Below are 22,777 nucleotides of genomic sequence, written 5' to 3'. Positions count from 1 at the left end.
TTTCACTACAAAGAACCAACTAGACACAGAAAAGAGACAGTGCAGGAAAAGAGGGACAAAAACAGAACAGAAAAAAACCATAGGGCATACAGAAAATAGCACAGTGACAGAAGTTATACCTAATCAGTAAATACTTCACATGTAAATGGATTAAGCTCTTCAAAAGACAGTGATTGGCAGACTGGATAGAAACACCTGCTTCAACTGTGTGCTGTCTATGAGAAACTCTTTTATTTTATCTTATTTGTTTTTATTTTATCTTATTTTATTATGTCTTTGCCTTTGCCTGCCTTTTTGCCTTTTTGCCTTTTTGCCCTGAAACTCACCTTAGATCCAAAGACACAATTGAGTGGAAAGTAAGAGGATGAGAAATGCCTTGCATGCAAATAGCAACCAAAAGAGAATGGAAGTTGGCTTTACTAATATCAGACAAAAATAGACTTTACATTTTAAAAATTTACAAAGCAAAGAAGGAATTATGTATTAATATAAGGTTCAATACAGCAAAAATATATAAGAATTGTAAACATTTTTGTCCCTAATGACAGACTGTATGAAGCAAAAGCTAACAAAATTGAAGAGAGAAATAGTTTTATAATAATAGTTGGAAATGGAATGCCCCACTCTCAATAGTAGACACAACAACCAAACAGAAGATAAAGACAGAGGGCTAACACGACACAGTAAACCAACTAGATGCAGTGACGCACAGAACACCCACCCAACAGCCACACGCACATTCTTCTCATATGCACATGGGACATTTTCCAGGATGGACCATATGTTAGGCAACAAACTAAGTCTTGGTATATTTAAAAAATAGCTATCATACAAGTATCTTCTCTGACCACAATGGAATGAAGTTGAAAATAAGAAGGGGAAAACTGGAAAATCCACAACATTATGGGGATTAAGCAACGTGCTTTTAAACAACAAATAGTTCAAAGAAGGAATCCAAAAGAAATTAGAAAATACTTAGAGATGAACAAAAACGAAAACACAACTACAAAAACTTATGGGACACAGTGAATACAGTGCTAAGGGGAAAATTTATAGCTATACACGTTTACTTTTTTTTTTTAAAAGAATGATCTCAAACCAACAATATAACTTTACAACTTAAGGAACTAGAAAAAGAAGAACTAATTAAACCCAAGGGTAGCAGAGGGAAGGAAATAAATAAAGATTAGAACAGGAATCAACAAAAGAGAATAGAGAATAGAAAAAAAAAATCAAAACCAAAAGTTGGTTCTTTGGAAAGATTAACGAGTTTGACAAACCTTTAGCTAGATGGACTGAGAGAAAGAGGGAAGACGAACTATTAAAATCATAATAAAAGAGGCACATTACTGATGCTACAGAAATAAAAATGATTATTTTTAAGAGAGTACTGTGAACAAATTGGGTAACTAAAATGAAATGGGCAAATTCCCTAAAACACAGAACCTACCAAGACTAGATTGCTATATTGTTAGCAATCTAGTTAAACTAGTTAAATTCTAGTTACTAGCTAAGTAACTAGAATTTAAATAAAAACTAAACAAAACCCCAAAACAAACAAAAAAACCCAAAACAAAACAAAACTTACCAAGACTAAGTCACAAGGAAATGGGAAATCTTAATAGATCTATAACTAGTGAGGAGATTGAGCCAGTGATCAAAATTCGCCCAACAAAGAGAAGCTATGGACCTGAAGTCTTCACTGGTGAATTTTCCCAGACATTTAGAGAAGAATCCCAATTCTTAAGCTTTTCCCAAAAACTGAAGAGAAGGGAACACTTCCTAACTTGTTCTGTGAGGCCGGCATTCCCTTGACACCAAAGCTAGACACGGACACCATAAGAGCAGAGGACCATGGACCAGTATCTATTATGAGTATTGGTGCAAAAGTCCTCAGTAAAAAACTAGCAAACCAATTTAGCAACATATCAAAAAATCATACACCATGACCAAATGGAGTTTATTCATGGAATTCAAGGATAGTTCAGTGAACACAAGTCATCAGTGTAATAAGCCACAGCAACAGAATAAAGGGGGAAAAACACATGATCATCTCAACTGACGCAGAAAAAACATTTGGCAAAATTCAAAACCCTTTTGTAATAAAGACACCCAACAAATCAGATGGACACTTCCCCAACCTAATAAAAGTCATTGTTAAAATATAAAACTTCCAGTTGCTTTACCAACAAAAATTGGTTTATTTGGGAATAGCAGAGACCTGTAATCTGGAACAAGCAAGGCACAGCAAAACCAACCATAAACAAGTCCCCAGAACAAAGGAAAGGAGGTTCTTTTATAGAGGAAGGTGGGAATTGGGATGGGCTTCTCATTGGCTGGGCTGTTGTCCATGTAGGAGGAAAATTTCCTTTCTCCTGACAGGGTAGTAAAATAGTATTCACCTGCAAGGTGTCTGTCTTCCTGTTATATTTGCAGTTTATTCTCAGATAAGACAACAAAGCCACAGGTAACACAAGAAAAATAAACAAATTGAACTCCATAAAAATTTTAGAATTTTGTACATCAAAAGATGCTGTCACAGAGTTAAAGTCAACCCATGTAATGGGTGAAGATACATGCAAATCATAAATCTAATAAAGGAATGTCCAGAAAATACAGAGAACTTATTAAATTCAACAACAAATATCTCAAAACAATCTAATTCAAAAATGGGCAAAGGACTTGAACATTTACCCAGAGAAGATAGTAAGATGGCCAACAAGCACACCAAAAGATGCTCAACATCAGTCATTTTCAGGAAAATACAAATCAAAACTATAGTGAGATACCACTTTGCACCCACTAGGATGACTATAATTTTTTAAAAGTATGATAATAGCAAGCAAGGTGGTAAGAAAAATTGGAATCTCCATTCACTATTAGGGATGCAAATTCATTCAATCACTGTGGAAAACAGTATGACAATTCCTCAAAAAATTAAAACTAGAACTGCCATACATTCCAGCCATTTGACTTCCGAGTATATCCCCCCAAAAATTGAAAGCAGGGTCTTGACGAGACACCCATGTTGGTAGCATCATAACTCACAGTAGATACGGAAGCAACCCAGGTGGCCACGGATACAGAAAATGTGATGTCTACGTACAGTGGAATGAATGGTAGTCAGCCATGGAAGGAAGGAGACTCTGACACCGGCTGCAACAGGCATGAACCTACAGGACGTGGTGTTCAGTGAATAAGCCGGTCACAATAGGACAAATACTGCAGAATCTCACATCAGTTACCTAGAGTCATCAAAATCATAGAGACAGAGAGTAGATGGTGGTTGCCAGGAGCCAGTGGGAGTGACAATGGGGGTTACTGCCTTGTGGACATAGAGTCTCAGTTTTACAAAGTTAAAAGGGTGGTAGGGATGGGTGGATGGATGGATGGATGGATGGATGGGTGCACAATGGTGAGTATATTTAATACCACTAGGCTGTACACTTAAAAATGGTTAAGATGGTAAATTTTGTGTTGTATATTTTAACCTAATAAAAAAAAAGTTAGGTGGAAGGCAAAATCGTCAAGCTTTTAGAAAATAATCCTTCTGACCATATTTCTGATCCCAGGGCAGGGAGTGTTTTGTGAAATAGGACCAAGAAGCAGTAGCCGTGAAGAAAAGTACTGATGAATCTGGCTCACTAAAATTACAAACCTCCACATGCCACGTGTTGGCTTCTGGGAGGTGACGCCGTGTTGCCAGTTCCTCTGCTCCTCTGGTGGCTCTTGCATGGGGTCTTGTGAGACATCAACGTTCTGAGTCCTCGTATGTTGAAGATGCTTTTTTTTTTTCATTATTGCTCTTAAATCATAGTTTGGGTGTGGGATTCAGTGTTCAAGTTCTGTTCCCCAGGCACCGTGCAGGTGCTGTGTCCCAGGCTTGCCCCGGGGCGTGGGCACACGGTGGTGTCTGTCCCGCAGCCCCCAGCTTTTCTGCGCCTGGATGCCCTCAGATCATGGCACCAGGCATCTCTGCATGGGTGTACCTCTTTACCTTCCTTGGCACTCACCAAGTACTTTCCGTCAAGAGCTCATGCCTTCAGTTCTGAGAGGTCATTGCTCTCACACTGCCCCAAGCCACGGCCCCCTCTCACCACGGAGCAGCCTCCCAAAACCTCCGTTCGTTCAGTGTGTCTCTTGGGCTGACCGACCATTCCCTTTCTTGTTTTCCGCTCTTCTATTTTAAACATTTCTTTCTATCTTTGTCGTGGTAAATTTTGTGTCTGTGGGGGAAGACATGCCCACTTTTCCATCTGGAAACCAGAAAACCCCCTTTAAAAATATTTAAAGTTTAGGTAACAGTGTTTCTGTTTTCATGCTCCGTGTTGGTTTTTATAGCTACCTTCTCCAGGGCGACAGTGGCACGTCTGGCTGTCAGCGTGGACTCTGGAGCCAGCTGGCCTGGACTGAGCCTAGCTTGACCCCTGGCCGAAGCAGGCTTTTCATGGCTGCGTGCCTCGGTTTCCTCATCTGTAAAGTGGGAGAAACAATGGCACACACTGCACAGGGTGTTGTGTGGACTGAGTGAGAGCGTCCCCAGGCACATGGGCAGCACGTCATGTATGTGAGCCCTAGTCCGTGGCTTGTGACACTCATAGTCTCGGTGCCTTATGAACATGTTTAAATTTGGTGAGGGGTACATGTGTTTAGGAAGGGATGGTGCCAGGGAATGACGGAGGGGTTTAGGGAAGGCTGTCGTTTTTCACATGTTGTTTCGCACAAAGACTCAGGTAGGGGTGTGGCCACAGCCCTCAGGAAATCACACTGTGAGGCTCGGGTCAGCTTCCAGAAGGTGATCCTAGAGGGGCAGCCAGTTCCCCTGAGCTGGCCCCGTCTGGTCGGGTCCCCGGGTGGCTTGCCCTGCCCAGACCTCTGAGGTGGGTGGGAAAGGCCAGCGTGGCCCGCAGAGAGCCCAGGCCTCCTTGCTGAGCCCTGCAGCCGGCCCCACCTCGGGAACCACACGGAGTGCAGAGGCAGGTCATGCAGCTCAGAGAAGGGGAGAAGACCCTCCTATGCACCCCCCACCAGCTGCTGCCTTCACGCAGCCCCACCCGAAGCCACCCCTGCCCACTACGGTCATCTTTCCGGCCCAGTTAAGCCAGGGTGCCTTCTGCCACTGAGGCTGTGTATATGGTTCTGGTTGGCATGTCTCCTGTTTGCCATGCCCCACACCTGCTCCCCAGTTCTTTCTGCAGGCGCAGGGAGCTCTCTGGGGAGGGCAGCAGGACAGGAAGGCAGAAATCCCTGTCCTGGGGAGATGACAGGGCCAGCCACAGAGCAGGTGGAGGTGGGACCAGCGCCCTGAAGCAAAGACACTGTTTGAGGGTCTGGCAGCTCCCCTGGGGTTGGGCAGCACCGTGCACCCCTCTTCCTGTGCACACCCTGCCCACAAGGAAGCCACATCCTGCGCTGGCTCACACACGCCTGGGCTGTATATATGCCACCAGTGGGTTTCCAGTCTTTCCACATCAGGGAACTGGCTTCCTTACAAATCTTGAAACAATGAAGAGGGTCATTTCTGAGCCCTTGGCTCACCTCTGGCCCCAGCCAGTGCCCCACAGCCTGAGACCGACCCTGAGGGCCTCTGTGCCTCTTGGCCCACCTGCCCCTCCCAGTGGATCCAGCATGAGCCCTGCGGGTGCTCTATAGCCTGACGGGCCCTGGGCAGCCTGGCCCATGGAGGAGTGAGAGAGGGGAAGCCCAGGGGACACAGTGGGCAGAACAGACACCAGGACCAAGAAGTGTACACAATGCTCAGCGTTTATTTGCAAGGTTGGGACAGGGTGGGCAGACGGCTTGCTGTGGAGCACCGACCCCTCCCTGCCCTGTCTCTCGGCCACCGTCGCTCCAGGCCCAGTTTCAGATGTGGGCAGGCAGCCACCCTGCCTGACGCCACTCGCTGGATGGGCCTTGGCCCGCATCCTGCTGCAGGAGGCGGCTGGCAGGAATCTGCTCCACGGGGCTCTGAGGACAGTGGGGGACAACATGGCAGCTCCTGGGCAATGTGCTACGGGGCATCCCTCTGACACTAAGAAGGGGGGTGAGTCCATGCAGAGCGAGCACTTGTCTCAGATGAGGGGTAGGCCTTGATGGCCAGGCAAATGGCCAAGATGTGTTCCGAGGGCTAGGGCCCCTCCCAGAGCCCTCCTCAGGTAGGTCCTCAATGTGTCATGAACTTCCAGGTTGACCCTCCAAGGCACAGGTTCCACGAGGGCACAGGTGGCCAGTGTGCCTGGGCTCCTGCAGCGGGCTGGCTGAGCTTTCCGTGGTTGGGTGGGTGGGGGCCTGGTGGGAGGGGGTCAGAATGGCAACACACAGTGGTGGCCCCCTAGACTGGGAAGACGGGAGTGCTGTCCTCGGGAGCCTTGGGTGAGGGGCCGCAGGACGGGGCACAGCTGCACTTGTCCACGTGGGTGTAGGTGTGCTGGACGGCTGTCCCATCGGGACACTGCATGGTCACCACCTCCTCGTGAACCACTGTCTCCTGGCAGCAGGTGCACTGATGCTCTATAGCCTGGGCCTCCATGGAGTACCTGCAGACACACGGCCGCCCTCAGGACCCGCCTGGTCCAGCCCCAGCCACTGGGCTCCTGGTGTCCCTAGGGTCTGGGGTCGGGAGCCGAGTGCCCCACCCTCTGGTGGGCAGCCCAGACCTCATCCTCAGAGCACGAGGGTATCTCTGACCTGGCATGGGACAGTCCTCAGGGCCCCTAAACTCTGACCCGCTCCCTCCAGGCCCCCTCTTGTCTTGGAACCAGCTCATGCATGGAACATGCTGACCTGGGCAGGACCATCCTCCCCCCCAGAACTTTCCCTGGGTCCTGAGCCGGCGGCCACCCTTCCTTCTGCTCTCTGGGCCCACCTGCTCACAGCTGGCCAAATCAGGGTGGTCTGGGCAGGCAGGGGCCTCTGGGGAGGGGCTCTGGGGAGGGGCTCGGGCTCGCTCACTTGGACACTCCGGGGCATGAGCCCTCGCAGAACGTGACGTTGACTGGGGCATGGGTGGCGCAGCCCTGGTGTGTCAGGACCGTCGTGTTGACGCGGACTTGGCACTTGTCTGTGCGGACAGAGAGGCCGTGGAGGTGCGGGGGCAGCCGCTGGGGACCCCGACCTGGGCCGTGGCTGCACACCACCCTCCCGAACCCCTGCTTAGGGTGGGTGCTGGGGCCCGGGGTAGCTTGGGGCAGAAATCAACGGAGACAGACGGGAGAGGGGTAGGGCGGCAGGCTGGCCTCGACTTACCCACTTCCTCACAGGAGTAGCAGCAGCCTATTTTCCTGAGGATGCCCTGAAGGGGGAGGCAGAGACAGGGGGCGGGCTGGGGGCGGGGCGAGGCCTCTTGGGGGCGGGGGTGTGGGGGTGGGGCCTCTGGGGGCGGGGCCTCAGGGCTGGGGGCGTGGGTGGGGGTGGGGCCTCCTGGGGCGGGCCTCTGCGGTGGGGCAGCACAGCACAGCACACACCTCACAGCTGGACACCACCGGGCAGGGCGTGGGCCTCTGAGTGAGCACGTGGAGCCCATTCTGGACCTCGCAGCGGTACTCCGTGCAGTTGTCCAGGAGGGGGTTGACCCAGGTTTCATTGGGCTGCAATGCAATGGGGAGGGTGGAGGCCGTAGGGAATTATGTGAGCTGAGTGGGTCGAAGGGAAGGGTCTCCCAGCTGGGGGGCAGAGACCAATCCCGCTCTTACCTGGATCAGCCAGCCATCAGAAGTGGGACAGGCTGTCTGCACGCACTCCCCACAGCACTGTCCAGCCACCTTCCGGTGCTCGTAGCCCTGAGGATCAGGGGTGGTTACATGGTCACCCCCAGTCCTCCTGCCCTCCCATCCATACCCTCAGGGCCCAGCGACCTCCTTGGCACCCCCTGACTCTGGGAGGCCATTTCCCTGCCCAGGGCTGCTGCCAGGTGGGCACCACCGGGGGTGGGGGGCTGGGAATGCCCTGGAGGGTTTACCTGGCGGCAGGTGGTGTTACAGGTGTTCTCTTCACACTGCACAATTGGGCCCCGGGTGTCCATGGACAGGCAGGTGCACGTGTGGCAGGGAGTGACCGATGGGAAGGTGGCACCAACCTGCAGTGGATGGGATGAGAAGAGGTGACATTGAGGACACTAGGGGGCTGCAGGCCCAGGACACCTCCCTGTGGCTGGGACAAAGGGAGCCCAGAGACATGGGTTCTTTCTTCTCCAGATAGATCATGCAGGTGCCCCCTGGCTGAGCACAGACCAGAGCAGACACAGGACCCCAGGCCAGCTGGAGGGGCTGGGGGGGGGCCCAGTCTCACCCCAACACTCGTGCTGTGAGGAAGCTCCTGGGACACCTCTCAGAGGCAGCCAACAGCTCCCCCAGGCACTTGACAGACAGGGCCGCCCTTGTGTCCCCTCCCCTGTGTGCCCACGTGGCTCTAAAGGGCCCGGAGCCCCCATGCTTATCCAGTATCGTTCTGGAGGGTGCAGAGGGGCTGGGCATGTTCAGATAAGGGGTGGAGGTCCCATGTGGATGTACAGAGCCTGGGGCCCAACCCTCTGCCACCATCCCACTCAGCCCTGTGGCTGCCCAGCCCTTACCCCAAAGAAAGTGTGATTGTAGAAGCACAGCTGAGGTCCTAGAAGCAAAGAGACGGTGAGCACCTGCCCAGATGGTGGGGAGGAAGTGTTCTGACCACCCCCACACCCCGAGTCCCCAGCCCCACTCACGGCAGCTGAAGGTAGGGCAGCAGGCATCCTCCTTCTGGGTGCGGACCAGCTCCTCTGCTGGCCCACATGTGGGTGGGCTCTGGGTGCAGGTGGTCGTATTGCAGACTGTGGGAGAGTCGGGGTGCTATCAGGGGTGCCCCTGCAGCTCCCCCATCTGGCTGTGCTAGCTCCCACTGGGAGGGAGTTTCCTGCAACAGTCATATTTTTCCCCTGGTGGTTGAGCCCTCCGGGTTCCTACTGGGACCCCTTACCATACCAGGGCACACCAGAGGGGCCAGCCTCAGCCCAGCCCAGGCCCTGAGGCCCTCCCCAGCCCTGCAGGACTCCTCCCCTTCTGGCTGGGGATGCACAGGGCTCACCGCACAGCGTCTCCAGACAGCATGAGTTATTGCCCAGAGGCCTGGTGATGGCCACGAAGCCAGCCCCACTGCACTGCAGGGGCGGGTCCTGGGCTTCGCAGAGCAGCGGCGTGCACTGCACCGACATGGAGCCCGGGTGGCACATGCAGTCCTGGCAGTCGCTGACCCACCGCTCCCCAGGCTGGAACAGAGCAGTTTGGGTCCCTGGAGACTCCTGGACCTTGCCCTGGCCTCTCGGGCTGTGTCCAACATACTGACCCCTCAGGATGGCCAGGTTGGCCCCTCACCTCCTGCTTGAGCTGCTGTCTCTGGAGCAGCCCACATGACAGGGAGGTGCCTCACACTGGGGTACCCCACACCAGCCACCCACAGGGGCTGCCCGGGCACAGGGGGCACTCTGCTCAAGCCAGGCGGCAGGTAGCTGGGGGCAGAACACTCACGGATTTGGGAAACCCATCTGGTCCCACGCAGGCTGGAAGGGAAGAAAAATGGAGGTCACTGGGCATCCTGGGGTCCCAGGCCCAGAGAGCAGAGACCACAGGCCCTGGGATGTGTCCTTGCAGGCCTGGCCGCCCCCACCCCCGGCCAGGGCCTCTTCTTCCTGTTGGGGTCAAGGCCCTGGAGAACCCAGTGTCGTGGCCACACGGCACCCCCGGGGTGGACACTGGGCTGGGAGTGTGAGCCCCCAAGAGGGATGGTCCTAGGCTGCAGCCTTCCCACCCCAGGCCCTCCGCCTCATGCTCTGCAGCTCCGGGCAGGGCCGTGGTGGCTGGCTTACCGCACTCGCGCACACAGATGTTTGTGTGCGTGTTGAAGAGGGTGTGTCCGTCAGGGCAGAAGCAGCCCTCTGCTAGCCCCCTGCCTGCTCTGCTCTGGCTCCTGCAAGGCGAGGAGGGTATTCTGGGGACCCTCGATCCATAGACGTGGCCGTCCAAAGGGGAAGGGCAGAGTGCTGGGGTTGACCAGCTGCCCCGGGCCCAGAGTCAGGGGTCAGAGGCCAGGGTGGGGGGAGTGGAGCCCCTGAGATCTGAGGCTGGGGATCCCAGACCCTCCAGGCAGGCTTTACCTGAGGTCACAGGACGCAGGCTGTGCAGGGCCGCACGGCTGGTACACCTTGTCAGGCGGGCAGGTGAAATCTGGAGACACAGAGACAGGAGTCAGGTGGGCCAAGGAGGCTGGAGCCCCCGGGGCCACCCTGACTCACTGCACAGCCCGTCGGTGGCGTTCCTCCAGCTGCTGCACACGCCCCGGGCACGGCAGAGGGCTGCGTAGGCCTCTAGGCTCTGGCACAGCACCTGGGGCCGGTCGGGTTGGCAGCTGTCGCTGACACAGGAGCTGACGAATGGGCCGGGTGGGATGAGGTCATGGCACTCTGCGAAGACCCTGCGGGTGGGGGCAGTCAGAGGCTGGGGCCGAGGGTGGGTTGCTGCCCCAGAACTGCCAAACCCACGGGAGGGACTCACGGGCTCAGTATCAGTTCGCAGAGGGGCGCTGGGGGGCACGGGGTGGAGGTGGGCGTGGTGGGTGCTGAGGGCAGGGTGCCTGCCGTCGGGGGTGGGCTGGTGGGTGCCCAGCAGTCCTCCCTGTTGCTCTCGGGGACCAGCCAGCTGAGGGCCATGTGCTGGCAGCTGGGGGCCATGGTGCCGTCTGGCTGGCGGCAGTCATCATTCTGGTTGTTGGTGCAGGTGCCTGGGGAGGCAGGGTGGCAGGGTCAGGCTGTGCAGGGTTCCCTGTGGAGAGCAGCTGGGGCCCGGGCGTCCCTGGCACCAACTCACCGCACTGGCCCTCGGTGTTGTGGCTGAAGTGGCTGTAGGACAGTCGGATCTGGAAGAGGTGCCCGTCGAAGGTGATGTTCACGCCAATGGCAGGAATGTCGATGCCCATGGTGGTGGTCCCTGTCACAGACACACTCATGCCGTTCTTGCTGAAGCCGGAGCTCACTTGTATTTGGTCGAACAGGATCTGAGGATGTGCCGGGGGTGTTCATGACAGTGTGGTGGGGCAGCAGGGCCCACCTTTGGGGCTCTGCCTCCCAGGTGCTGGGGCCCCAGATCCTCGGCACCCCTTCCCCAAAGCGCAGATGCTCCGCTTGAGGCCTGGGGCCCTGGTTGGGCATGTTTGGATCCCTGAGTCATCCCTGTGTGCCCTTTACTCTGTCCAAGACCCCTTCGGGAGCCGACTTCCAGGCCTGCAGGCCTTCCCTGGTGATGCGGGACAGGGCCACTCACCAGGCTCTGCTCCTGCCCGCTGGCGTCGATGCTAATGGTGAGGATGACCTCTGTGGACTTGTAGTGGATGCTGAGGGCACGGGGACAGTGGGCGGTGGCTGCGGGGGCCCTACAGTAGTAGTTGTTCATGTGGATGCTGAGGTTTCCATGCCGTGGGTGGATCTCCTTCATGAGCACATGGGTGCAGTTGTCCAGAAAGGAGTAGGAGGTGCCATCGAAGGTGGTGTAGTGAGAGTCCCCCCAGCCTCTGCAGGAGCCTGCGGGACATGAACAGTCCCCTCACCCAGTGTCACCCCAACCTCAGGGGAGCCACTCAGCTGCCCTGGGCCCCGGGTGCCTTTTCACATCAGGGATGTAGTGGGTTGCCTGGGGGCCCAGAGGCATGTCCACCCTGAGAACATGGCCTCATCTGGGAAATGGTATTCTTGTCTGTAACTGAGTGAAGGACCTCAGGATGATGCCGTCCTGGGCTACCCAATGACAAGTATCCTTGCAAGAGAGAGAGGAGCTGCCACAGAACACAAGGCCATGGCTGGAAACTTGTGGCCACTATCCCAGGGACGCCTGGAGCCCCCAAAGCTGAAAAGGCAGGAAAGGCCCTCCCTGTGTCCTCCTGATGTTCTGACCCAGCCTGTGGTCCTTGCTTCCTCCCGGAACCGATGCCCAGCCAACCGGGGGCCAGGCCAGAAACACTTCCAGCAGCAGCTCCAGGAGGAACACTCAGGAATCCCTGGGCTCCCATCTCCACTCCAACCCCCTGACCCAGGTCCCCCTCCCAGTGGCAGAGGAAGACGCGTGGGTGGGCTCGGCAGACCCAGGCCTTCCCCCTTCTGTGGTGGCCTGTCTCCAGCTCTGGCTGGCTCTGCGTGCCACAGCTCTGGCTTCCAGTGCACTCCCAATGCCCCTCTGCCCACAGCAGCCACCCTCACCCCGGCTTACACTCGCACTCGAAGTAGAAGTCACAGGGATCATTCTCTGACCACACTTTGACCGGTTGGTGCCCGTTCACACAGTGGATGCTGGGCACTGGTTTGCGCCCCAGGAGGATCACATGGTTGTCGCCTTCACACCGCGCCCTGGTGCAGTCTGACAGGGTCCAGGACTCGTTTACCTGGGAGAGAGCGGGCCTGGTGCTCACCGGCTGGGATCACGAGACGTGTCCCATGGCCCTGCCACATCCTGAGGTTCCTCATGCATGCCTGGGGCAGAGCGGCCTGGTGACCTGGCCACCCCAGATGCCGTCCCAGCCCCAACCCCATGTGCCTTCCTCCAGCAGGAGCTACCTGTGCGGGGGTCATGGGGGCAGGGCTGGGCCCAGTGGGATCCCCAACCAAGCACACTGCAGAAATGGGCAGGGGGCAGAGGATGTACCTGTCGGGGAGGGACAATGAGGTCGCAAACCGGGGCTGGAGAGGTTGGGGACGTAGAGGCCGAGGACTCCGGGGACGTAGAGGCCGAGGACTCTGGGGGCGTAGAGACTGAGGACTCCGGGGGTGTAGAGACTGAAGATTCCGGGGGCGTAGAGGCTGAGGACTCCGGGGGCATAGAGGCCGAAGACTCCGGTGGCGTAGAGGCCAAGGACTCTGGGGGCGTAGAGACCGAGGACTCCGGGGGCATAGAGGCTGAGGACTCTGGGGGCGTAGAGACTGAGGACTCCGGGGGCGAGGTGGTGGGGCAGGTGCCCTGGAAGCGGTCAATGTCACAGCGCTGGTTGCAGATGGCGTAGAAGTGGCAGCCTGCTCTGTCCGTCTTGTTGTAGACGACGTCCCCTGTGAGGAATCACCAAGGTGGACACGGCAGGGTCAGCTCAGGGGAGGGTGTGAGGTGGGGCACGCCTGCTGACCAGCAGGAAGCCCAGGATACAGCCACCAGACCCAGGAATGGAGCACAGTGGCCAGGATATGCCGGGCTCTGCACTCACCAGGGGAGAAGAGCTGCCCAAACGCCTGGCAGAGGCAGCCAGTGGTGAAGTGGGAGCTGGGGGATGAGGCGGGCCTCGGGGTAGTGAGCACGGCGGAGGATACAGTGGACATGGTAACTGGTGGCAAGATGTGGGTGGTCTCCGGGGACAGGGAGGAGGCCGCAGAGAGGAGCACGGTGCTCCACAGAGAGCTGGTGGCCTCAGGAGTGGGGGGCGACAGAGAGGCTCTGGTGCTGGCTCCTGAGCTGGAGATGGCCTGTGCTGTGCTGGGCAGCGTGCTGGGCTGTCCCGGCGAGGTCCCGGGGTGCCAGGTTGGGGACTCACTGCTGCGGGGGCGGCCTGTGGAGACTGTGGAGATGTGGAATATGGGCACAGAGGGGAAGACAGTGGTGGCCCTTGTGGTGAGCGTCACTGGCGTGCGGGAGGTCTGTGGTGCCGAAGAGGAGGCCATGGAGGTGGTGGTGGCAGGGAGGCAGTGGCCATTGTCCTCACAGCACAGCAGGCGCACGTGGTAGTTGTGGCAGTAGCGCAGCGGCCCCGGCTGCTCCCGGTTGCGGCACACCAGCCCGAAGCTCACGTTGCACCGGACCACCTGCCCCAGGTCCTCCAGACGCGTGTCCGGCGCCTTCTCTGATCGGCACTGGATGTCCTGGGGGTGCTGGCAGAAGCTGAGGCCCGCTGAGCGGAAGACCGAGAAGGTCTCAAAGTCCCCACCGTCCAGGCCTGGCACGGGGTAGTCCTCGTCGAACCAGTCTGTCCACGTGCACCGTGGGCTGCAGCCCGTGGAGGACGACGTGGCCAAGGTGTGCGTGCTGGAGCTGGGCTGTGGGGGCCTGGAGACCAACGTGGTCCCGAAGGTGGATGTGCTGGGTGGGGACTTGGAGGAGATCCACCTGCTGGAGGTCACCACAGGACCCGAGGTAGGGGCACTGGGTGAGGTGGGCTTGGTGATTGTGGTGGGCAACCTCGGGGAGGCAGATGGACCGAGGCTGGAGACCCTCTCTGTGGTCCTGGCAGGGGTAGGAAGGGTCTGGGTGGTAGAGACAGAGACCCTCTGGGAGGTCCCTGGGGAAGAGGGGCCTGTCTGGGTGGTGGACGTGGCGACCCCCTGGGAGGTCGCAGGAGAAGAGGGGCCTGTCTGGGTAGTGGACGTGGCGACCCCCTGGGAGGTCCCTGGGGAAGAAGGGCCTGTCTGGGTGGTGGACACAGTGACCCTCTGGGAGGTCCCTGGGGAAGAGGGGCCTGTCTGGGTGGTGGACACAGTGGCCTTCCCGGTTGTCCTAGGAGAAGAGGTGCCTGTCTGGGTGGTGGACGCAGTGAGCCTCTGGGAGGTCCCTGGAGAAGAGGGGCCTGTCTGGGTGGTAGATATAAGGACCCGTTTGGTTATCTGTGGGGAAGAGGGGCCTGTATGTGTGGTGGACACAGTGATCTCCTGGGTGGTTACTGGGGAAGAGGGGCCTGTCTGGGTGGTGGACACAGTGGCCTTCTCGGTTGTCCCAGGGGAAGAGGCGCCTGTCTGGGTGGTGGATGCAGTGAACCCCTGGGAGGTCCCTGGGGAAGAGGGGCCTGTCTGGATGGTGGACACAGTGGCCTTCTCGGTTGTCCCTGGGGAAGAGGGGCCTGTCTGGGTGGTGGACACAGTGATCCCCTGGGAGGTCCCTGGGGAAGAGGGGCCTGTCTGGGTGGTGGACGCAGTGATCCCCTGGGAGGTCCCTGGGGAAGAGGGGCCTGTCTGGATGGTGGACACAGTGGCCTTCTCGGTTGTCCCTGGGGAAGAGGGGCCTGTCTGGGTGGTGGACGCAGTGATCCCCTGGGAGGTCCCTGGGGAAGAGGGGCCTGTCTGGATGGTGGACACAGTGGCCTTCTCGGTTGTCTTAGGGGAAGAGGGGCCTGTCTGGGTGGTGGACATAGTGACCCCCTGGGAGGTCCTTGGGGAAGAGGGGCCTGTTTGGATGGTGGATGCAGTGGAGGAAGAGCCTGTCTGTGTGGTAGACACAGTGGTCCCCTGGGTACTTCCTGAGGAGGAGGGGCCTGTCTGGGTGGTAGACGCAGTGACCCTCTTGGAGGTCCCTGGGGAAGAGAGGCCTGTCTGGGTGGTGGATACAAGAACGCTCTTGGTTGTCACTGGGGAAGAGGGGCCTGTCTGATTGGTAGACTCAGTGACCCCATGGGTGGTTCCTGGGGAAGAGGGACCTGTCTGGGTGGTGGATGCAGTGATCCTCTGAGAGGTCCCTGGGGAAGAGGGGCTTGTCTTGATGGTCGACACAAGGACCCTTTTGGTTATCCCTGAGGAAGAGGGCCCTGTCTGGATGGTAGATACAGTGACCTCATGGGTGGTTCCTGGGGAAGAGGGGCCTGTCTGGGTCGTGGATGCAGTGACCTTCTCGATTATCCCTGGTGAAGATGGGACTGTTTGGATGGTGGACACAGTGACCTTCTTGGTTGTCCTTGGAGAAGAGGGGCCTGTCTGGGTCGTGGACACAGTGATCCCCTCAGTGGTCCCAAAGGAAGAAGGAAAGGTCTGGGTAGTGGACGTAGGGACCCTCTGGTTGGTCCTGGGGGAGGAAGGGAGGGTGGCCGTGGTCTGTAGCTTGGTAACCCCCGGTGAGCTTTGACCTGTGCTGCTGGTTGTACTGAAGACTGCAGGGGACGTCGAGGGTGCTGTGGAGGTGGTGGTGGCAGAGGGGCAGTGGCCATTGTCCTCACAGCACAGCAGGCGCACGTGGTAGTTGTGGCAGTAGCGCAGCGGCCCCGGCTGCTCCCGGTTGCGGCACACCAGCCCGAAGCTCACGTTGCACCGGACCACCTGCCCCAGGTCCTCCAGACGCGTGTCCGGCGCCTTCTCTGATCGGCACTGGATGTCCTGGGGGTGCTGGCAGAAGCTGAGGCCCGCTGAGCGGAAGACCGAGAAGGTCTCGAAGTCCCCACCGTCCAGGCCTGGCACGGGGTAGTCCTCGTCGAACCAGTCTGTCCACGTGCACCGTGGGCTGCAGCCCGTGGAGGACGACGTGGCCAAGGTGTGCGTGCTGGAGCTGGGCTGTGGGGGCCTGGAGACCAACGTGGTCCCGAAGGTGGATGTGCTGGGTGGGGACTTGGAGGAGATCCACCTGCTGGAGGTCACCACAGGACCCGAGGTAGGGGCACTGGGTGAGGTGGGCTTGGTGATTGTGGTGGGCAACCTCGGGGAGGCAGATGGACCGAGGCTGGAGACCCTCTCTGTGGTCCTGGCAGGGGTAGGAAGGGTCTGGGTGGTAGAGACAGAGACCCTCTGGGAGGTCCCTGGGGAAGAGGGGCCTGTCTGGGTGGTGGACACAGTGAGTCTCTGGGAGGTCCCTGGGGAAGAGGGGCCTGTCTGGGTGGTGGACGTGGCGACCCCCTGGGAGGTCGCAGGGGAAGAGGGGCCTGTCTGGATGGTGGACGCAGTGACCCCCTGGGAGGTCCCTGGGGAAGAAGGGCCTGTCTGGGTGGTGGACGCAGTGAGTCTCTGGGAAGTCCCAGGGGAAGAGGGGCCTGTCTGGGTGGTGGATGTGGCGACCCCCTGGGAGGTCACAGGGGAAGAGGGGCCTGTCTGGATGGTAGAAATGAGGACCTTCTTGGTTATCCCTGGGGAAGAGGGGCCTGTTTGGGTGGTGGACGCAGTGGCCTTCTCAGTTGTCCCAGGGGAGGAAGGGCCTGTCTGTGTGGTGGACACAGTGGTCCCCTGGGTGCTTCCTGGGGAGGAGGTGCCTGTCTGGGTGGTGGACACAGTGACCCCCTGGGTGGTCTCTGGGGAAGAGGGGACTGTCTGGATGGTGGACACAGTGGCCTTCTCGGTTGTCCCTGGGGAAGAGGGGCCTGTCTGGGTGGTCGATGCAGTGATCCTCTGGGAGGTCACTGGGGAAGAGGGGCCTGTTTCGGTGGTAGATATAAGGACCCTTTTGGTTATCTGTGGGGAAGAGGGGCCTGTCTGGATGGTGGACACAGTAACCCCCTGGGTACTCCTTGGGGAAGCAGAGCCTGTCTGGGTGGTGGACGCAGTGACCTTCTGGGAGGTCCCTGGGGAAGAGGGACCTGTCTGGGTGGTAGAAACAAGGACCTTCTTGGTTATCCCTGGGGAAGAGGGGCCTGTTTGGGTGGTGGACACAGTGACCCCCTGGGTGGTCCCTGGGGAAGAGGGGCCTGTCTTGATGGTGGACATAGTGACCCCCTGGGAGGTCCCTGGGGAAGAGGGGCCTGTCTGGGTGGTGGACACAAGGGCCCTCTTGGTTATCCCGGTGGAAGAGGTGCCTGTCTGGATGGTGGACACAGTGACCCCCTGGGTGGTCTCTGGGGAAGAGGGGACTGTCTGGATGGTGGACACAGTGGCCTTCTCAGTTGTCACTGGGGAAGAGGGGCCTGTCTGGGTGGTAGAAACAAGGACCTTCTTGGTTATCCCTGGGGAAGAGGGGCCTGTTTGGGTGGTGGACACAGTGACCCCCTGGGTGGTCCCTGGGGAAGAGGGGACTGTCTGTGTGGTGGACACAGTGACCTTCTCGGTTGTCCCTGAAGAAGATGGGCCTGTCTGGGTTGTGGACATAGTGACCCCCTGGGAGGTCCCTGAGGAAGAGGGGCCTGTCTGGGTGGTGGACACAAGGACCCTCTTGGTTATCCCCGTGGAAGAGGCGGCTCTCTGGGTGGTGGACGTAGTGACCTCCTGGGTGGTCTCTGGGGAAGAAGGGACTGTCTGGATGGTGGACACAGTGATCTTCTCGGTTGTCCCTGAAGAAGATGGGCCTGTCTGGGTCGTGGACATAGTGACCCCCTGGGAGGTCCCTGGGGAAGAGGGGCCTGTCTGGATGGTGGACACAAGGACCCTCTTGGTTATCCCAGTGGAAGAGGCAGCTGTCTGGGTGGTGGACGTAGTGACCCCCTGGGTGGTCTCTGGGGAAGTGGGGACTGTCTGGATGGTGGACACAGTGACCTTCTTGGTTGTCCCTGGAGAAGAGGGGCCTGTCTGGGTGGTGGACACAGTGACCCCCTTGGTGGTCTCTGGTGAAGAGGGGACTGTCTGGATGGTGGACACAGTGACCTTCTTGGTTGTCCCTGGAGAAGAGGGGCCTGTCTGGGTCGTGGACACAGTGATCCCCTCAGTGGTCCCAAAGGAAGAAGGAAAGGTCTGGGTAGTGGACGTAGGGACCCTCTGGTTGGTCCTGGGGGAGGAAGGGAGGGTGGCCGTGGTCTGTAGCTTGGTAACCCCCGGTGAGCTTTGACCTGTGCTGCTGGTTGTACTGAAGACTGCAGGGGATGTCGAGGGTGCTGTGGAGGTGGTGGTGGCAGAGGGGCAGTGGCCATTGTCCTCACAGCACAGCAGGCGCACGTGGTAGTTGTGGCAGTAGCGCAGCGGCCCCGGCTGCTCCCGGTTGCGGCACACCAGCCCGAAGCTCACGTTGCACCGGACCACCTGCCCCAGGTCCTCCAGACGCGTGTCCGGCGCCTTCTCTGATCGGCACTGGATGTCCTGGGGGTGCTGGCAGAAGCTGAGGCCCGCTGAGCGAAAGACCGAGAAGGTCTCGAAGTCCCCGCCGTCCAGGCCTGGCGTGGGGTAGTCCTCGTCGAACCAGTCTGTCCACGTGCACCGTGGGCTGCAGCCCGTGGAGGACGACGTGGCCAAGGTGTGCGTGCTGGAGCTGGGCTGTGGGGGCCTGGAGACCAACGTGGTCCCGAAGGTGGATGTGCTGGGCGGGGACTTGGAGGAGACCCACCTGTTGGAGGTCACCACAGGGCCCGAGGTGGGGGCACTGGGTGAGGTGGGCTTGGTGATTGTGGTGGGCAACCTCGGGGAGGCAGATGGACCGAGGCTGGAGACCCTCTCTGTGGTCCTGGCAGGGGTAGGAAGGGTCTGGGTGGTAGAGACAGAGACCCTCTGGGAGGTCCCTGGGGAAGAGGGCCCTGTCTGGGTGGTGGACGCAGTGAGCCCCTGGGAGGTCCCTGGGGAAGAGGGGCCTGTCTGGGTGGTGGATGAGGTGACCCTCTGGGAGGTCCCAGGAGAAGAGGGGCCTGTCTGGGTGGTGGATGAGGTGACCCTCTGGGAGGTCCCAGGAGAAGAGGGGCCTGTCTGGATGGTGGATGTGGTGACTCCCTGGGAGGTCACTGCGGAAGAGGGGCCTTTCTGGATGGTGGATGCAGTGACCCCCTGGGAGGTCCCTGGGGTAGAGGGACCTGTCTGGGTGGTGGATGCAGTGACCCTGTGGGATGTCTGGGGGGAAGAAGGGCCTGTCTGGGACGTGGACACAGTGACTCCCTCGGTGGTCCCAAAGGAAGAAAGAAAAGTCTGTGTGGTGGAGGTAGGGACCCTCTGGGTGGTCCTGGGGGAGGAAGGGTGGGTGGCTCTGGATTTCAGCCCAGTAACCTCTGGTGATCTTTGGCTTGTGCTGGTGCTGATGCTGGTGCTGATGCCGGTGCTGGTGGTGGTAGGTTGGGGTCTGGGTGAGCTGACGCAGTTGCTGTCCTCCTCACAGCAGAGCACGCGGATGTGGTAGTTGAGGCAGGGCTGGCCCCCCCTCTGCCGGTTGTTTCTGCAGATGAGCCCATAGCTCACGTCACAGTATACCACCTGGTCCAGCTGCTCTAGGGGTGTGTCTGGGTAGAGCACTGCCTGGCACTCGATGGCCTCGGGCTCCTCACAGAGCTGGCCGCCGGCATCCTGGATGTGGTAGTAGGTTTCAATGTCACCCCCGTAGCGACCGGGCAGGGGTTGGTCACTGTCCATCCATTTGGTCCAGTGGCAGGTGGGCTGGCAGGTGGAGGTGGCCACAGTGCTGGGGGCCATAGGACTGGGGGTCATTGAGGGTTGGACAGTGGTGCTGGTGGCCAGCGTGGGGGTCAGACCTGGGCTGGTGCCCCACGGGCTCACCACGGTGGTGGCCAGGGTGCTGGCACAGTGGCTGTAGTCTTCACAACAGAGCACTCGGATTTTGTAGTTGAAGCACATCTTGAACCGGTCGTCCTGGTCCTGATTGCGGCAAACCAGGCCCTCCGGCAGCCCACAGTGCACCACCTGGCCCAGCGTCTCCAAGGTGTTGCCAGGCAGGGTTACTGCATGACACTGCAGGTCAAGTGGCTGCTTGCAGATGGCTTTGCCGTCCGCCCGGATGTTGGTGTAGGTCTCAAATTCCCCACCAGACACCCCTGGCGTCGGGTAGCTCTCATCTATCCAGTCCGTCCAGGCACAGCGGGGTTCACAGGCTGTGGACATGGCCACTGGGGATGTGGGGCTCTGGGTGTGGCTGGAAGTGACAAGTAGGGAGGTCTGGGTCTTGCCTGTGGGTGCTGTGGCCCTGGAGGTGCCCGCGGAGAGACGTATGGTGGTGCTCCACGGAGAGCTGGTGGCCTGAATTGTGGGGGGCGATGGGGAGGCTCTGGTGCCAGGCCCTGTGCTGGAGGTGGCCTGTGCTGTGCCGGGCAGCGTGATGGGCTGTCCAGGCGAGGTCTTGGGGTGCCAGGTTGGGGACTCACTGCTGCGGGGGCTGCCTGTGGAGACCCGGGTGATGGGCATGGAGGGGAAGATAGTGGTGGCCATCGTGGTGGGGGTCACTAGGGTGCGGGCGGTCTGCGGGGCTGGCGAGGGGGCTGTGGAGGTGGCCTCAGGGGAGGAGGCACGGGTCTGAATGGACGGTGTGGTCGAGGCGGTGCTTGGGGCAGCCGTGCTGAGGGCGACCGTGCTGGGAGCAGCCGTGCTGGGGCAGTGCGGGGACGGGTGGCAGCAGAGCACTCGGACATTATAGTTGAAGCACATGTTGAAGGGCCCCTTCTGGTCCTGGTTCCTGCAGATCAGCCCCGTGTGCAGGCTGCAGGTGAGCACCTGTCCAATCTGGTCGATGCTGACCTCGGGGTAGTTCTCTGCCCGGCACTGGATGCGCTGGGGCTCCTGGCACAGCGTGCCCCCAGCAATCCTGATGTTCTCAAAGGTCTCCATGTCCCCACCCTCGACCCCTGAGGTTGGAAAGTCCACATCAAACCAGTCTGTCCACTCGCACTGGGGCTGACAGCTGGTCGTGCCCTGGCTGCTGGTGGCCTCGGTGGTGGCCGTCACCAGGGTTTCCAGGGATGTCTTTGCTCTTGTCGTGTGTATCTCAGTGTGTGAGGTGGATGGGGGGCCAGTGGAGACAGTGCCTGTCGTGGGAGTCATGAGGATCTGCGTGGTCCCCGACACTGGGGTGGGTCCACTTGAGGGGCCTCCCGTGGTTCTCAGCGGTGGTGTCTGTGTCAGTGGCTGGGGCGTGGGCTGCTTGCAGTGGTCATGGCTACAGCAGAACACGCGGATCCTGTAGTTGTAGCACATCTTGAAGAGGCCCACCTGCTCCTGGTTCCTGCACACCAGGCCGAAGCTGGCATCACAGTGCACGCGCTGGCCCAGCGACTCGGGGCTCCTGCCGGGGAAGTTCTCGGCCTGGCACTCGATGTCCTGAGGCTGCTCACACACAGCCCCTCCTGCACTCCGGATCCTGTCGTAGGACTCGATGTCCCCGCCGGCCTCTTCAGACTTGGGGTAGTCCTCATCGAACCACTCCGTCCACTGGCACCGGGGCTGACAGGAGGTGGTCGCCAAGGTTGCGGAGCTGCTCGGCGCCCAGGTCCCTGTTGTGGTGGGCTCGGCAGGTGGGGTCTGCGTGCGGGGGGTGGGCAGGGACTCGGTCGGAGTCTGCAGGCTGGTGGTGCTGGGGGAGATGCCGCAGGGCACGTAGTCACAGCAGAGGACCCGCACCTCGTAGTTGTGGCAGAGTGGGGGGCTCTGCTCAGCATTGAGGCACGTCAGCCCCTGGGCCACGTCACACTCCACCTTCTGGCCCAGCTGCTGAAGTGGGGTGTCAGGGAGTCCCTGTGCCCGGCACTCGATGCTTGCTGGGGCTGGGCAGACCTGGTGACCGCTCTGCCTCAGGTTCCCGAACGTCTCAAAGTCTCCACCTGCCATGCCAGGCTCCGGGCGGCCGCTGTCGTACCAGTCAGACCAGAGGCAGCGCTCGCGCACACACACGGTGGGGAAGGTGGTGCCTGAGCCTGGGGTGGAGGGCAGGGACCGCCTCAGTCTCCTCTGCGCCCCTGCCGGCCATGCCCAGGAGTAGGGGCTGAGCGGGGCCGTCGGTTACCCCTGGGACACCCGCCCTGACCTCCTGCTCTGCCCAGACCATTGCCCGGGATTGGGGGTCGGGGGTTGGGAGACGGAGGCAGAACCAGCAGCGTGTCCGCCAGGCTCACCTGTCGTGGAGAGCGGGGCCGCAGTGGTGGTGAAGGTGAAGGGAGTTGTGGAGGGTGTCCCGGGACATTCCATGGTCCTCCGAATTATCCTTCCTTCGGGTCCGCAGATGGCAATCAGGCAGGCACCCAGCCCGTCCGTGGTGTTGTAGATGACGTCCTCGTAGTGGTAGGTCTGGCCCTCATAGACGCACGTGCAGGCTGAGAGACGGGGAGGCACGGCCCTCACTCGGAGCCCCCGGCCCCCAGCGCCGAGCCCCTCCACCTGTGTGGGACCCCTCAGCCTTACCTTCGAGGCTGTGCGTGCAGCGGAGGCCGCCGGCTGTGCATTCACTGGGGAAGAGGACAGGGGAGAGCTGAG

General features: G+C 59.0%; 1 protein-coding gene across 1 annotated transcript in view; it reads right to left on the bottom strand.

Moving 5' to 3' along the window:
* Nucleotides 1-5,745: 5,745 nt before the first annotated feature.
* MUC5B (mucin 5B, oligomeric mucus/gel-forming) overlaps nucleotides 5,746-22,777 on the bottom strand; it is a 31,283-nt gene continuing 14,251 nt past the window's right edge. The window contains exons 29-50 of the mRNA XM_041722433.1: nucleotides 22,706-22,749; nucleotides 22,420-22,617; nucleotides 13,207-22,221; nucleotides 12,933-13,054; nucleotides 12,657-12,722; nucleotides 12,225-12,396; nucleotides 11,286-11,542; nucleotides 10,833-11,019; nucleotides 10,521-10,746; nucleotides 10,262-10,440; nucleotides 10,124-10,193; nucleotides 9,836-9,936; nucleotides 9,498-9,529; nucleotides 9,058-9,238; nucleotides 8,699-8,803; nucleotides 8,570-8,607; nucleotides 7,958-8,074; nucleotides 7,692-7,778; nucleotides 7,464-7,586; nucleotides 7,246-7,291; nucleotides 6,952-7,060; nucleotides 5,746-6,536 (exon numbers count right to left, since the gene is read on the bottom strand). Of these exons, the coding sequence (XP_041578367.1) occupies nucleotides 6,332-6,536; nucleotides 6,952-7,060; nucleotides 7,246-7,291; nucleotides 7,464-7,586; nucleotides 7,692-7,778; nucleotides 7,958-8,074; nucleotides 8,570-8,607; nucleotides 8,699-8,803; nucleotides 9,058-9,238; nucleotides 9,498-9,529; nucleotides 9,836-9,936; nucleotides 10,124-10,193; nucleotides 10,262-10,440; nucleotides 10,521-10,746; nucleotides 10,833-11,019; nucleotides 11,286-11,542; nucleotides 12,225-12,396; nucleotides 12,657-12,722; nucleotides 12,933-13,054; nucleotides 13,207-22,221; nucleotides 22,420-22,617; nucleotides 22,706-22,749 (11,680 nt within the window). The 3' untranslated portion in view covers nucleotides 5,746-6,331. The remainder of the gene's footprint in view (nucleotides 6,537-6,951; nucleotides 7,061-7,245; nucleotides 7,292-7,463; nucleotides 7,587-7,691; nucleotides 7,779-7,957; nucleotides 8,075-8,569; nucleotides 8,608-8,698; nucleotides 8,804-9,057; nucleotides 9,239-9,497; nucleotides 9,530-9,835; nucleotides 9,937-10,123; nucleotides 10,194-10,261; nucleotides 10,441-10,520; nucleotides 10,747-10,832; nucleotides 11,020-11,285; nucleotides 11,543-12,224; nucleotides 12,397-12,656; nucleotides 12,723-12,932; nucleotides 13,055-13,206; nucleotides 22,222-22,419; nucleotides 22,618-22,705; nucleotides 22,750-22,777) is intronic.

Source organism: Vulpes lagopus, chromosome 11, assembly GCF_018345385.1.
Source record: "Vulpes lagopus strain Blue_001 chromosome 11, ASM1834538v1, whole genome shotgun sequence".
Lineage (NCBI taxonomy): Eukaryota > Metazoa > Chordata > Mammalia > Carnivora > Canidae > Vulpes > Vulpes lagopus.
The sequence above is the reverse complement of the archived record's forward strand: the minus strand, read 5'-3'. Positions and strand labels throughout refer to the sequence as shown.